Genomic DNA, 15,666 nt, shown 5'->3' on the forward strand with positions numbered 1-15,666 from the left:
CCATTTCTTTTGTTCTGCATCTGCGAGTCATTGATGAGGAATGACCTGGCCGCCCCCCGCTAGCCTTCTTCCTCAAATATGATTTATGCCGTCCTTAAATAATCAAGGGTGGGATCATTAGTCAAGGGATGTGCAAGAGAAGAGCGTCCTGACAGGTCAGCAGAAGGTAGTAGCTCATGTTGTGGTTTTCCCACCACCCCAGGGGTTGGGTCTGGGATAAGAGATGGCCGGGGCCACGCCTTCTCACCTGCCGGTGGAGCGCAACAAACGAGCACGAAAGAACGAAGGCCTTACATCATCCCTTGATCTATTACAAAAGCGTTTCCCAGTGGTCTTTTTATTCTGATGATGCCGTTTTTAACTAAAATAAAAAGATCTGTGTGATTCAGGACATCATTTCTGCAGAACTCGGAGTATGGAGCTTGAGGCCCGGTCAGAGTATTTTCTACGTCACAAATACAATCTTTTTTTTTTTTTTTTATGTTTCCATCTGCTTCCAATTCACAACAATGTGAATAAAGAAATGCTCAGAAATGCAATTTCATTTAAAAATGTCTTCATATTTGTCCTCCATCGTGAGAAAAATGCCCTAAAAATGTGTTAAAAACACCGTTTTCATTAGAGTGGGTCTTTAATGAGTCTGCAGCTGCCTGTGACTATGAATAGTAAATTTACTTAATGGAAACGTTTACATTTATCCGGAAAAAAAAGTGTTTGGCAAAATGGTCGTTTTTGAGGCGTATCAGAATTGCCAAATTTAGCAAAACTGCAATTGAACTACTTTTTCAGAATTAAATGAGTCATGTGACCAACAACCGGCTGGCGCTGAGCTTCTTGGTAGAAACTTGCTGCCTTGGGCGCTGCACAGCGGGCGCCACCAGAGGTCCCACAGCTCATCAAACCTTGAGCGTGTCATGTGGAATTGTTGGATCCACAGCTCCTCTGTAAAACCACCATTTCCCAAAATGGCTTCATTTTCCGCAGCCACGGGTAAGGAGCTCGCCGCTCCACGGCCTGAATAAGACGCCAACGTCTCCTGTAATAGATGATGATGAGCGCTAGTGCCGCGGGAGAAATTTGAATGCATCCGCTGTAAATCAGTGTTTACATCAGTCACCATGACTTATATACTGGTTTATACACCAATTTGTGTTTATTTGCATAATTAGGATTGCATGGACATAGTGTCATTGTAAAATTGTGTTGTTTGTTTCAAAAAAAAATTGAAAATATAAGACTACAAAGCAAAATCATGCTTTAACCTACATGTTTGTAACCTAAAAAAGAATTTTCCATAGAAGAAGGGGCATCAGGAGTACAAGCGCATAAACAGGAGACCACACTGCATGCAAAAACAGCAGAGGAAGTGCAGAGGGTACAAAAGGTCAGAGCTCAAAGAATGCAGCATTCATGGCCCGGCTGCTTCTATTTATCACGAGTTTGGCCAATCAGAGTCCGTGAGCGGCCAACCAACTCAGAAACTATGAGAACGTGAGACTGGGTCCGGGGGCTGACAGAGGCCTCCGTTTGATTAGCAGGTGTTAGCAAAGGTTGCGGGTGTTATCCGCTGAGGTTCTGCACGCTGGATCCGTCCAAATCAATGTGATTATGCCTCAGCTATTGCTAATTAGAGCCATTAATAGGCAATGCAAGCAGGAAACGGCACGCTTTCCCCCTCCTTTCTCCTTCAGCATTTCTGAATTTTTTTTTTTTTGGCACGCCTTTGAAGGAGCGCAGGCTCTTGGAAAAGGTCCGCTGCTGGCCACACTTCAGTCGAGATTCTCATCTGCACATAATTCACTTTCAAAGGGCAGAGAGGGCGGCAAAGAGAATGCTTAATTGCGGCAGCCCGGTGTACAACATAGACAAATGTTTATATCTTGGCCTCTAATGAGAAACCAATAACGGATGCACACAAAATAAATAAATAAAAAAAAGCTCTCGCTCCCCTCCCTCCCTACCCAAACACCACACGCACATGACAATGAATAACAGGCCGTTTTGGGGGACGTCACCTCATCTATCAATAGCTCCTTTGCAGGGAGTCATGCAATGTACTCCGCTTAGGCACTGATGCACCAATCAATCTGTTTTTACTGAATGCAGCGCGGCCTGTGTTTCTCCATTAAGGGGGAGGATGCTTCGGATTGTAATGTTCAGGCTCCTGACAGGCTTTTAAAGTGGAACGCAGAGGCTGCATGAAGGTCCAGCAGAGCCGTATCGATTCACGACGAACAGAAACAGTATAAATGATTAAAATGGAAATGAATCGACTCGTTAACTGGATTTCTGCAGTTTTTCCAAGCAGAACCCAAAACAGGAGGTTGGAGAAATCGGAACTCCAATTCCTTCATGACGTCCTTAAAACGCCCTGAGAATTTCCTGAATCCTTGTGAAAATCAGACGCAGAGGGTTTCGAAGCAAAAACAGACGAAGCGTCGGCCGCAAGAGACCGTCCTCCCGTCTCATCCATCTCCCACAATTCCTTGCTCCGGACCAGCAGCCAGCCCGGTGAATCAGGGAGCAGTGTTATCTCCCCGTGGTGGAGGGAGGGGAGTGGAGGTCCTTAAAAGGGCTGAGGTCATTTCCTGCGCCTCCAGGCTGTGACAGGAAAAATAAAACGTCTCCATTCGATCAGCCCTGCTTTATTTCAAATGTCGCGGCCGCCTTTTAAGAGGCCCTCGTGGGCACGGATGGCAAATGGGCGGTTTGGGGTTCTCGCAATCCATTTCTTTCCTTGTTCCCGCTGTCATTCCCAATCCCCCCGCTCCATCTTTGATGTAAACCCCAAATCACTGTTGTGATCCTACAGTAAATGCGGATGGGAGAGAAAGAAAGACAAAGCGTCGGAGTGGGGGTAAAGGAGGCGCAGAAGAATGCAGAGGAGCATGAGCTGCTATTACTCACAGCCCTACAGCACTTTCAGAACTTCCTGTTTTGCATCTGAACTCGGACGCATCCCCAGCATGCGCGCACTCGGCATGCACGGCTTGCGTGGAGATGACACGTCCTTGTGAGAGGAGCGCAGATGCCACTGATTCACCGCCACTGTGGCGGTGGCGGCGGCGGAGCTGAGCATGCTAGGAAGGGGATTGATCCATCTACTGATGCCGCTGCAGGAGCAGAACCCACCTCAGGCAGATGTAATGCAGGGGGTGTGTGTGTGCAGAACTACGGTCAGTCTGTGTGTGCGAGCGGCGCTTACGCCGGAGTGCGTGGGAGAATGGTGTTGCACGGCTTCAGACTGCAGCTGTGTGATGTGGTCGTTCAAACACAGGCGTGCAGATACAGAGGAGAACATGTGTGCACGCCGCCGGAGCGTGGGCGTTTGTGTTGCTTTACGTTTGTTTGCTCAGTAAAACACACCTGACCCGTACCTGCCGAAAGCCTCGTCGCCGCCGTTTTCCCAGCAGCAGCCAGACTTTCCGCCCACACTAAAGATGTGATCTGACATCCTGACAGCTTTCCTGCAAACGTTAAGTTTCATTCTTTTTCACAGCTTTCCACTAAGAACATTTCATGTGATTGGAATCACAAACCTGTTTCAGCAAGGTTTTTTCCAAAAACTGCTTCATTTGTTTGCAGTCGTCACCGGGATTCCGATATAAAGTTCAACAAAGACAAACTTTTGATTTTACTTAGGTGTCATTTCATTTCAAAATAAAGGCAGAAAGGGGAAACAGGGCAGAGGAATTACTCAAAAGTACCTGAAAAGTACAAGAAAGTGACAAAATGTGTAAGCGAGACAAATAATTATTAACGACTTAAGAATCAACCCCCCACCCCAAAAAGATTAAAGGATTGACTATATATGAGAACTGGACTGAGTGACTGGAAAAGAGGTAGTGGTTCCAAACAAAATCCCACAGACTTCTCTAGAGAAATAACAGCTGTTACTCGGTCATTCTATTGGTCAGAAGAACCATTCTGACCCTGATACATTTGATAACCTTAATATTTCTACTGATAATTTAGTTATTCCTCAATTCCTCCCTCCCACTTGTTGACTTGATAGTCTAATGTTGCGTCTGGTTTGTGAAGAGCCTGCTAGCGACGGAAGGCTGTAAAACGGGATTTAATAACGCTGCCAAAAGTCAGGCGTTCTAGAAAGAGAGTCTATGAAAGCAAAGCTAAAAGAATCACAGCTATTGCAAAACAATTCAAATGAACCAACCTCAACTGAAAATGTGACTGTTTCAATCGTCTCATTCTCTAGAAACCACCCAGAGCGTCCACCTTCAGGGGACACCAACAGCCCGCTGACGCCTCATTTTTCCTCACATGCCTCATGCTTCTGAATTTCAGTAACTCAGAGATTCCCTTCGTGCTTTCAGATTTACAGCATCGCTTTGGTTAAATGAGAAAAGACAGTTAAGAGAAGATCTGTTCAAATGAGTTTAATATCATTTATTTAACAGGAGGAATCATGTTTTACTTCATAAACAATAAAACATATATTTCTTAACACTTTTCTGTTCAAACCATAAGCCTAAAACTTTAAAAGTGATCGCAAAAGTTGCCCAAATATTTCAATGTAATAAGAAGTGATGAAGGCAGTCTTTTATGAATAGAAGCAGCTAAATAATGTCAACATGTTGAACCCATGTTGACATCAGTGTAAGGTCTGTATTCCACATGATCAGATTTTAAAGTAGGTCTGAGTTCTTACGGGTTTATTAATCAGGTCATGACTTTTTTTAGAGCAGCATCATGATCTGTTTTGACAGCTGATTTTTATTTCAGGAAAAGTATAGATTTGAACATAGTTACTGGAGGCTATAATGTTTATTATTCATATATGCTTTGTGGAGCCAGTTTAACTCGTGCTGGTTTTCCCGCCATGAAACCGGGGTTCAAATCCGGGCTGCTCCCTATTCCCTTCTCTGCTTCTGTGCCGGTCCCAAGCCCGGATAAATTGAGAGGGTTGCGTCAGGAAGGGCATCCGGCGTAAAACATTGCCAAGTTAACCATGCGACTCATCCTCAAGAGTGAGGTTGTTTCGTTGTGGCGACCCCTGATGGGAAAAGCCGAAAGTGAAAGAAGAAGATTCATATATGCTTTGTGCAATTTTTCAAAACATAACCTGAAATATAAAAAGAAATGTGTACATTTAAAAAAATTTTTTTGCCTCCAGGCTTTTTGCTCACAAAAACAGTTGGGATACAATATAAGTGAGGCTTTAACATTCAAAAATAAGACATAGAACCAACTTTATTTTATTTTTTGTGTCTGTGTTTGTATTTACCGAATACAAGCGGCTGAAATGAGCTTCCTCCGTAGGGTGGCTGGGCGCTCCCTTAGAGATAGGGTGAGAAGCTCGGTCACCCGCGGGGAGCTCGCAGTAGAACCGCTTCTCCTCCACATCGAAAGGAGCCAGCTGAGGTGGCTCGGGCATCTAGTCCGGATGCCCCCTGGACGCCTCCCTGGAGAGGTGTTTCGGGCATGTCCCACTGGGCGGAGGCCCCGGGGAAGACCCAGGACACGCTGGAGAGACTACGTCTCTCGGCTGGCCTGGGAACGCCTCGGGGTCCCCCCAGAGGAGCTGGAGGAAGTGGCTGGGGTGAGGGAAGTCTGGGCATCTCTGCTCAGTCTGCTGCCCCCGCGACCCGGTCCCGGATAAGCGGAGGAAGATGGATGGATGGATGGATGGATGGTGTTTGTATTTAATGAAAAGGAAAAACGTTTTTTTTTGTTTGTTTCTGTACTACTTACTAATTAACTGTCCTTACAGGTGGATACGGGCGTAAAATGGTCAAACCTGTACGCAGGTGACCCACACAGCTCATGGAGAGAAAATGTTTGTGGTAGCAAACATCTTTACAACACGTCAGGGTAAGTAAGGTCAGACACAGGTGTGTCGTATGGATTTTTCTTTTTTTAAACACCCCTAATCCTGCAGACTGTGCAAGAGCCCGTTAGTGGTGTTCATGTGCGCACTCCTGACTGTTAGAAATTAGAAAATGAGACAATTAGAGAGCAGTTTGTGTGGACCTCCTACGGAGACTTGCGTATCACGCGCACGCCCCCGCACATGGGGTGATTTACGCCTCATGTACGCCTCAGGAGACAGAAACCACACCTTACTAGTCTGGTGAAAGGCTGGGTTTTCACCTCAAAGCCATTTGTAATGGCTTAGGTTCCATCGTCAGCAAAACCGTTGGAGTGGAAAATGTGACACCGGCTGATGACATCATCCATGACTGGAATTTTACGCCTGTAGTGCTTCGTGCCAATCGCGTCACTAAACCTGAACTTCTTTTTGAGCCGTTAGAGTACGCAATGACGGAGCAAACGGCGGCTAGAAAAAAGTATTTTAAACAATGCAGATGATGAAAAGTTTATTGAAGACAATAGGAATTGCCGAACTTCACACATGGACACAGAGAAAGAGCGGACAGCTAGATAGAAAATAGAACAAGCTACTGGAAAGATGAATCTTATATCTCCTATCTTGCACTAGAGAACTTAATCTCTGTTTTTTTTAAATGTTTTTTTTTGCGTCTGCATTGCCTGATTCCTTTAAGTGGACGGACGTACCACTTCCTTCAGGTGGTAAGCTCAGGTTCATAACGCAGAACCAAAATCCGACTTTCTACAATTCAAAATCTTCTTCTTACAGACAAAAAGATTCTCATTTTCCTCGTCTCAGCTGGAATCTGGCTCAACTGTGCGACTGGTTTGCTCTGATAGCTCGCCTTTTATTTTCGCTACGCTAACGTTAGCTTGGGCTAGTGAGGCGTTTGTCTGGAGTGAGTGTAAACAATGGCAGGCTGGGAAATTAGCAAGGCTAACTTTCTTGCCAACAGTCCCGTCCAAAACACAAAAGTGAATTTCTAACGAGTTCCTGCAGCGCTGCAGAAACTATGTCTTAAAAATGACATTGGCTTTTTGATTTTAGCAAAAGCATCATTAAAAGATGACTGAGAACACTTTAACCATAGAAAAAAATGGGATCGGAGTGGGACTGTACGACAGATTCACCCATGCATCATAAGTGCGTACATTAGCCTTACAAAAACGTCTTAATACTTTTACCACGCCCACGACAATGGTACATTCCATATTCATGGCATTTTTTGAGATGTCCGTACGCGCCATAACCCTTGTGCTATCCTAGGGACTTTAACGTTGGGAGTTGGGTCATCTAGACCCACTAGACAGTGCTCTTTTTTCTTCAATGATTTGTGATCTTCACTGGTGTCCATGGATTACATGAAATGTAATGATCTCAGTTTTATTACAAATGTTCAGAGTCATTGTAGAACATAAACGGATGAATCCACTCGCAGGAAGTTTTGAAACAAAAGTTTAAACAAAAGAGACCAAAAAAGTTGGTTAGAGTTCAGCGAGTTCACAGCCGGTTCTGCTTTTGTTTTCCAGCAGCAGATTGTAAATCGGGCTCTTTCCTGCACTCTCCTTCAGAGATGACTGATCCCGACCTCCTTCCTGGCCCATCTTTTCTCTCTGTTTTGGCAGACTTCTTTGAGCCAAACTAAAAACAAAAAGCGCGGGGAGGGATGAGGGGGGGGCCAGCGAAGAGCGGCGCTCTCGGTGCGATGGCGCTGATAAGCCAACACGCTGACATTCAAACAGGTGTTGGACGGGTCAGACGACTGGCAGCAAAAGATACGTGAGCAGTTTAGAGCTGATCTGACTCTGAGATCCATCAGTCTTCAGCACACCCGCTTGGGTCATTAACTATTAAATATCTGCTCACCTTTCAAGATGTACTGAGATGCATGTGGAAACGATGATAAGCTGTGGCAGTAGGAACCAGGCTTTGTGCACTTCTACTATTCCTCAACTCCTCTTTCAAGCTGATGCAGAGTGATTTTTCTTTTAAAGCTTGTTAAAATATTCTACCTCCATTCCTCCTGACTTATTGCACACAACCATCTCCCTGTTTCCACTCATAGAGTACGTTTGCTTACATTCGCTTTTTGGCATCTCAGTGGCGCTGAATACCAGAAGCCGGAGGTTTGGGAAATGTTGTCTCAGAACAAAGACATTTCTGAGCTGAGCACCGTTTTTTTACCTTTTTTGTGTGGTTTTTGAAACAGTTAATCATTTATTTAGTTAAATTCATTAATCAGATGATCAGGAGATGCTTTGGAGACACATTTTGGGTAACCAGATTGTTTTGGGCAATTCTTTCTTCCAGTGCCTTTGAGTGAGAACACCTAAAAAAAAGATGACATCACAGTGGAAGAAATGATTGGGGCCAAAAATCTCTTGTGCCCCCCACCTTCCCAAAATAAACAAACAAACAAACAAAAAAAATTCCAAAACAGTATTATGTGATGACCACAGGACTACGGCTCATTTTGTGGCAAAATGTGAAATTTGGCCAATTTCACATTTTTCCCAATTTATGAGAAAACTGTTGTTTGAGCAATCCCCACATGCCACCAACTCAAGTCCGCAACAACGTTTGACCTCAGGACGAGGCTGCCATCTTGAATTGAAAAAAAAAAATCAACATCAGTATTAGCAACAAATTTAAACTCCTCCTAGGTATTTCGAGCATCATTGGGAGGCTACTTGAGAAAAAAATGCTGGTTTTTAGGGATGTAGAGTTTCAACAACGATCATAAATATGGCTAATATTTTTTTAGCGGAACATTGTAAAAAATTAATTACTTGAAACGTTGATTTAAGCTAAACAAAACGCTCAATATGAACATTGTTAGAAATGTGGGCGTGATTAACAGAAAATCTCTGTTGCCAAGGAAATCCCAAAACTTACTTTTGCTAATTCTTCCAAAAAAAAAAAAAAAAAAAGCATGAACCTGTTCATCACCTCCAGGTGACCAAAAAATAAAATGGTTGCTATGGAGATAGAACCAACAGAAAAGCCACCATTCTGTAGAAACATTTATTCAAACAAATGTCATCCTTTGCCAGGTATAATAACGGAAAGCAACGTTTATTTCCTTGAATGCTTGGACCCGGAAAAACGCCTGCCAGGATAAACTCATCTGTGAAACGGGGGTTAGGAAGACATCGTTACCTTGAAGGGCCACACTTCAGAGACAGGGAAACCACAAAAAGCAATTAAAACTATCGATGGAACTTCAATAGCTCTTAAACAGCGCTGCAGGACACCTCAGGGCAGGCGCCACGCCATCTTTCCCCTCTCCATCCATCTAATCCTCCCTTCTTCACAGCTTCTGTGTCGGCCTTCATCATTACAGCCATGACAGCTCGAAAAATGACAAATGAGTTTGGAAACGCGAAAATCGTGTGGCCAAAACGCTAAAAGGATGAGGCTGATGATGGGATTCAATTACTTTTATTTTAATAGGACAGCTTGTTAGCCTCCTAATTGGTAAGTGCGCGTTTAAGTGTGTACTTTGTGAGCTGAAAAACTGCCTGAATTGGAGCAAATGTGGTTCCATTTCAATTTAACTGCAAGAAACTCAAACAGTCTTTCAAAATACTAACAAAGACGAGTGTTAAACATGTCTGAGGCACAAAGGAGTCATTCTTTATCCTGTAGTTTTGGATCATTTCCACCCTAAAGCTCAGATTTTACAACAAAGAGCAGCTTCTGCCTGGAGTTACATGAAACCTGGAAATGCTCCGCTGGCGGAGAGGGGGAGAAAAATAAAAAAACTAAAGCATCAAAACAACATGAATGATGACTTACCTTTGCACTGGTTAGTGTTCTTATCCAGAATAGCCTTAGTTGACACTATTTTTCCATATCTGTAAGCAGAGAAAACAAAGACATCTTAGTTTGATCTTTGACTGACGGGGCCGTCCATTCAGATCCCCATCCTGCGGTTTAAATACACGTCTACTTTTTCCTGCTCCCTGCCATTTCCTTGCAACAAGCAATTTGCAGAGTTGCACAAATGTCAAAAGCGAAATCACTTGAGATTAATAACATTATGTGTTTGGCTGCCTTCAGAGGACCCAGCAAGCCCGTGACATTTCAAAGAGTCGTTGGACGTCCGCAAAAGGTCTGTCAGCGCACAAATGCACTAAATGGCCCTTCTACATCAGTGTGCTGTTCAACATATTTAATTCTGATGAATTAATTTAACTGTGAAACGGCTAAATGAACTGGAAGCGCAGCAAAAAAGACATAATGTGTTAATGATCTTAACGCCTTAGCGCTCCACGCCGTTTCCGTCTCGGTAATATTTTACGTTAAACTTTGCCGGTTGTGTTTCGGTACTTTAGACATATGTCCATTTTAAACTTTCTGTTAGTCTTAATTGTTTTATCCTTTCTTGCAACAAACAGCTTCATGTATAATTTTTCTGTAAATTACAGAGTGTCTGCAACACAAAGTCCAAACCTCAAGGAAAAACCTTTCAAAACGTAAAAAAATATTACACCATTAGGGACCAAAATGTTTAGTATATCATCATAAGATGGAACAGATTCCTAATAAAATGCAAACATATTTATGAGTTGACTCACAACTGACAGACTTTTTTTGTGCAAAACCACAGAATAAAGTCTTCTAAATCCTAATTTTTGGTCAAAAAAAGGGGAAAAAGGGTATTATTTAAAATCTTTTACAATAATTTACTCAGATATGGCATTCTTGATTTAAACTTAGGCTCTACTCTCACTGGAAGCTGTAACTACAAAGTGAAGTTCAACACTGAGAAATTGTTCCACTTTTAACATCTTGATCACACAGATTCGGTAGTGACGTATGGATGGCGTCTTTTCAATTCACTGAAGTATTAACTGTTGGAAAATTGACCATGAAGGAGAAGTGTTGCTACCTGTATGCTAACATCATATGCTACAAGCAGAACATGCCTAAAACAACGCGCAAAAGATGAAGTAAAGATGAAGTAAGTGAGAGGCAAAAGGGTCGTACAGATTTGTCCTTTTTTTAACACAACTAAATCCTCGCAGGGGTCACCAACCCTGATCCTCGTGGGCTACCGCCCTGCTTGTTTTGCAGTTAACCCTGCTCACCTGTTTCAGGTGTGTCCAGTCGATCAGAAACTGGGCGGATTCAGTCCAGCTAATCAACTTCTACTGAAGCAGGGGGTAGCTGCCAAACAAGCAGGGCGGTAGCCCACGAGGAACAGGGTTGGTGACCAATGGACTAGAGCACGTCATAAGGACACTGTCCGATAGTTCTGTGGACGGCGCTAGGAGCCGGTTAGGTCTGTTCACGTGATACGTGCACGCTCCTTTGTTTGCAGTTAGTCTGGGGGCGGAGCTGGCAGCGCAGACTCTTATTGGAAGGAGGCGGTTCCTCACTTTGTGACATCACAATGTGAGGACCCGCTCGTTTTCCGTGGATTGGGAGGGGCTGGTGCTCAGAGAGCAGGTTTTTAGAGGATTATTAAGAAACACACTTACGTATCACATGCACACAATATAGATTCAGTTCTCACACCTTACTAATGACTGGAGTGCATAAGGAGACCGTACGACAGCATCACCCGTACATCATAATCGCGTTCAACTTCCATTAGCCATAAGAGTACTTAACGATACACCTTCCACATGCATGACATTCAATGGTATGCTCCATTTTCATGACATACCTAGAGGTGTTCATACAAGCCTTAAACCTGCAGTCCTTTTAAGATGCGTCTGCTCCTCTCTAAGACCCGGGCAACCCAAAAACCCGTAGCACCTGCACTGGTGTTCCCCGCATATAATTGCAAGTGACTAAAGCTTTATCAAATGAAAAACTGTCAAAAAGGGCAACATATTGAATTTTTTTAAGTTTGAAAAATAGTTAAAACTCCACAAATGTAGACGAAAACTGCACATGCAGATGTAAGCACACATGAGGCATTTGAACGTGAAGCACATACACGGTTCTGTGCGCAGCTGTCTGTACGATTACATGTGTCAGATTTGCAGAGAGAACCCTGCCTGTGTGTTGATTGGCCTTCACAATGAACAAACAGAGAGGAAAAAACAGCCCCCTCGTACACAATCACACACACAAGCAAATGTTCTGTAGGGAAGAAGCAGTGGAGCGGCCCGGCCCATATTTCAGCAGCAGGGGATAATTGTGCCATTTCTCAACGTGTGCCGGAGACTCTATTTACTGCACGCTGCGGTGGGATGGGTGGTGGATATGAACTGATGAGCTCCGAAAGGAAAACTACCATCTCACACGCACACAGTCGTACAGATACCACAGGAGTGTACTTGCATACTCACGCTCCCGTATAATATGCACTTAGAGGAAGCACTCACCAATCAGCGAATTGTCTTTCTTCAGCAGATAAAATAGGCCATTTTAGCTATAGGGATCCATAATCTACAGTAACAGAACAGGCCTAAAGTGCAATGTTTGATCATGCTGAGAAACTCTCCAAAAGAAGTGTGCTGAATGAGTATGGAATAAGGAGTGTTTCATTTGACTGGAGAACATAGAGCAGGGGAATAGCACGTCTCAATTTACTACCATACAAAGATGGAAGGACTTACAAGGGAGATTATATTGTAAATAAAAAACTAGTAAATCACAGGGGGGAAAAAAAGGCCCTTCTATTTGTTCATGGTGCAGCGGTAGGGCGGTCGTCCCATGATCGTAAGGTTGCAGGTTCGATTCCCGCCTTGCACGCCCATGAGTCGAAGTGTCTTTGGGCAAGACACTGAACCCCACCTTGCCTCTGGTGGTAGGCGGGCGCCGCACTAATCGCAGCGGAGCCGCCACCAGTGTGTGAATGTGTGTGTGACTGGGTGAATGGGTCTGTGACTGTAAAGCGCTTTGTCCTTGTAGGAAAAAAGGCACTATATAAGTATAAGTATACGCCATCTGATCAGATCAATATAACTGTTTGACTGGTTCCAACCTCTCTCATTTATCCAGTCATTGTCTTATGCTGCGTTGGTTTGTAGCCCATTGCTACAGCATATTATTGTTAACTGTAATTTGTATTTCTACACTTCAGTACACTCCCATCACCCCACTGTAGGTGAAAATGTTCCTCGCAGTTGCTTGGGAAGCAGTTGAAAAGCTTTGTGGTTTTGGCAGAAATTGGAGGAAAAAGTTCTCATTAAAACTTTATTTGGACTGCATGGATGCACGGGCTTCCTAATGCCAACTCATCACTGCTCGCCTCATTAAATGTTGAGGAAAAAAAAAGGCTCATCAATGCACTTTATCTTCTGTCAAAATTCCCTCCACAAAGACACTGCGGGGATGTGAGAAACCGAGGAGGAGGGAGCCATCTTCACGCACACAATGGAGACGTGTTGGGTCTGGATGGAGGATGGGATGGGTTGGTCCACGGATGTGCTCTGTGTGTGGCGGTGGGTGACCCCGCTGGAGGCTCTTTCCCCTCGCTGCCAGGCAGTCCGGGGAAGCTTTGATAGGCAGTCCCTGTGAAGTGAAGGTTTAACACTGATGCGGTGGCCGGCATGCAGAGCCTGTCTCCTCTAATCCTATTTCAATCACTCTTGCAGCTTCTTATCTCCGACTCCGCCGGCCTTCTGCCGTCCCCCTCCTCGCATATTTTTTCCTCTGTCTTCTTCCCTTTCTGTTGATTTCTACCATTCCTACCTTCCCTGTTTTTGCATTTTCTTTCCCAATAAGAATCGCATGACAATCATTCCAAGAAAATGCCACAAATTAAAAAAAAAACATCAACAAAAACCCTCTATGAGGCATCTTGAGCTGATGAAAATGTCCAAATTGTGCAGGATGTAAACCCTATCATTGCTTTAACAGCTGTCTGGGCACTGAAACCGAGCCTGAAAGCCCGGCTCCACTTTGGAGAGAGCAGCTGCATGGCACGAGACACAATTCCTGAGTTTCTGTCTTTCTCCGTTCATTTGCTGGATCAAAAGGATCGAGGCTTTCTCTATTTCCGTCATCAGGGTCGTGGAAACCGAGTGGCTCTTTGTGCGTGCGGCCAGCGGGAGAGCTCTCCGGATGAGGAGGTTTGTGGTTCGTACAGTTTTCCTCCATCTTACGTTTGTCCTTTTTTAATATTATTGAATGAAATTGAAATCAAACAGCTGTCATGATGGTGTACACACAACATTCCTTGGGTACTGATGAAGAAACTGCGTAGCATTAGAGTGACTGCTTCTATCATTTAGGATTTGAAACCTACATACATTGAGCGCATATTGGATGGATGAAAACTGGTAATACGTGAATCTACGTGGAAAACGTGAGAAAGGTTTTGGTCCTCATGTGAAATAGATGTATCGCGGATGAACCACATTAAAACAACGGAAAAAGTACGAATAAACCACGCAAAAGAAAGATGTAAACCAACGTAGATTGTGAACCCTGCGTGATTATTGCTCTGTTTATATGCAATTCATTAGTGATTCAATTTTAACGTGACAAGTCACAAATTTGAGTATCTATCAAAAATTGCATACAATTGCGTAAGATTTACGTAATATTGTGTATGAACTACATAAAATACGCATAAACTAACAACTAAAAACTCACATAATTCACATAAAGACCAGTCGACCAAAACCATTGACGGACATCTGCCGACATTGACGAATGACGAACGCGAGAAACACTCATGAATGACGTATGTCATGCATGGATCACGAAAGATCAACATTGCGTTAAAATATGTGAAAGTACTTGTTTTATTTGTCTAATACTATTGTATTTATTTTCATTATGTGTTTGAAAAAAAATACTATCCATACACCCAAAATAGCACCTTCCATATAGTATCCATCACCTTAAAAACAAGTCATTATCGTATAGTTTATGGCTGCTTTACACTGCAGCCACTGCAAAACATTTGGGATTTTTTTTTCACATTTCCGATATCCAAGGATCAAGAACTCCCTTATTTAAAAATAAATAATGGACTGGTTTATGGTCGTTTACAATGCAGGCTAATTCAGAACATGGTCCACGGTTCACCTGGACCATGGTATAACTGGAAAATAAAACGTTTCTTCACTACACAGAATAGATGGTACACATCTACACAAACTATACTGTATCTACACAGAAGGTACACATCTACACAAACTATACTGTATCTACACAGAAGGTACACATCTACACAAACTATACTGTATCTACACAGAAGGTACACAACTACACAAACTATACTGTATTTACACAGAAGGTACACATCTACACAAACTATACTGTATCTACACAGATGGTACACATCTACACAAACTATACTGTATCTACGCAGAAGGTACACATCTACACAAACTTTACTGTATTTACACAGAGGGTACACATCTACACAAACTATACTGTATTTACACAGAAGGTACACATCTACACAAACTATAATGTATCTACACAGAAGATACACGTCTACACAAACTATACTGTATCTACACAGAAGGTACAAATCTACACAAACTATAATATATCGACACAGAAGGTACTCATCTACACAAACTATACTGTATCGACACAGAAGGTACACATCTACACAAACTATAATGTATCGACACAGAAGGTACACATCTACACAAACTATACTGTATCTACACAGAAGGTACACATCTACACAAACTATAATATATCGACACAGAAGGTACTCATCTACACAAACTATACTGCATCGACAGAGAAGGTACACATCTACACAAACTATAATGTATCGACACAGAAGGTACACATCTACACAAACTATACTGTATCTACACAGAAGGTACACATCTACACAAACTATACTATATCTACACAGAAGGTACACATCTACACAAACTACG

General features: G+C 43.1%; 1 protein-coding gene across 5 annotated transcripts in view; it reads right to left on the reverse strand.

Annotated features, from left to right (window-relative positions):
• The window catches only part of LOC101170938 (RNA-binding motif, single-stranded-interacting protein 3), a 365,275-nt gene that overhangs the window by 171,178 nt on the left and 178,431 nt on the right, over positions 1-15,666 (reverse strand). For all 5 annotated transcript variants that reach the window (XM_011480741.3, XM_011480740.3, XM_023959620.1 and 2 more), the window contains one exon: positions 9,650-9,708. In XM_011480741.3, coding sequence (XP_011479043.1) covers positions 9,650-9,708 — 59 coding nt within the window. The remainder of the gene's footprint in view (positions 1-9,649; positions 9,709-15,666) is intronic.

This window comes from Oryzias latipes, chromosome 11 (genome assembly GCF_002234675.1).
Source record: "Oryzias latipes chromosome 11, ASM223467v1".
In the NCBI taxonomy this organism is placed as follows: domain Eukaryota; kingdom Metazoa; phylum Chordata; class Actinopteri; order Beloniformes; family Adrianichthyidae; genus Oryzias; species Oryzias latipes.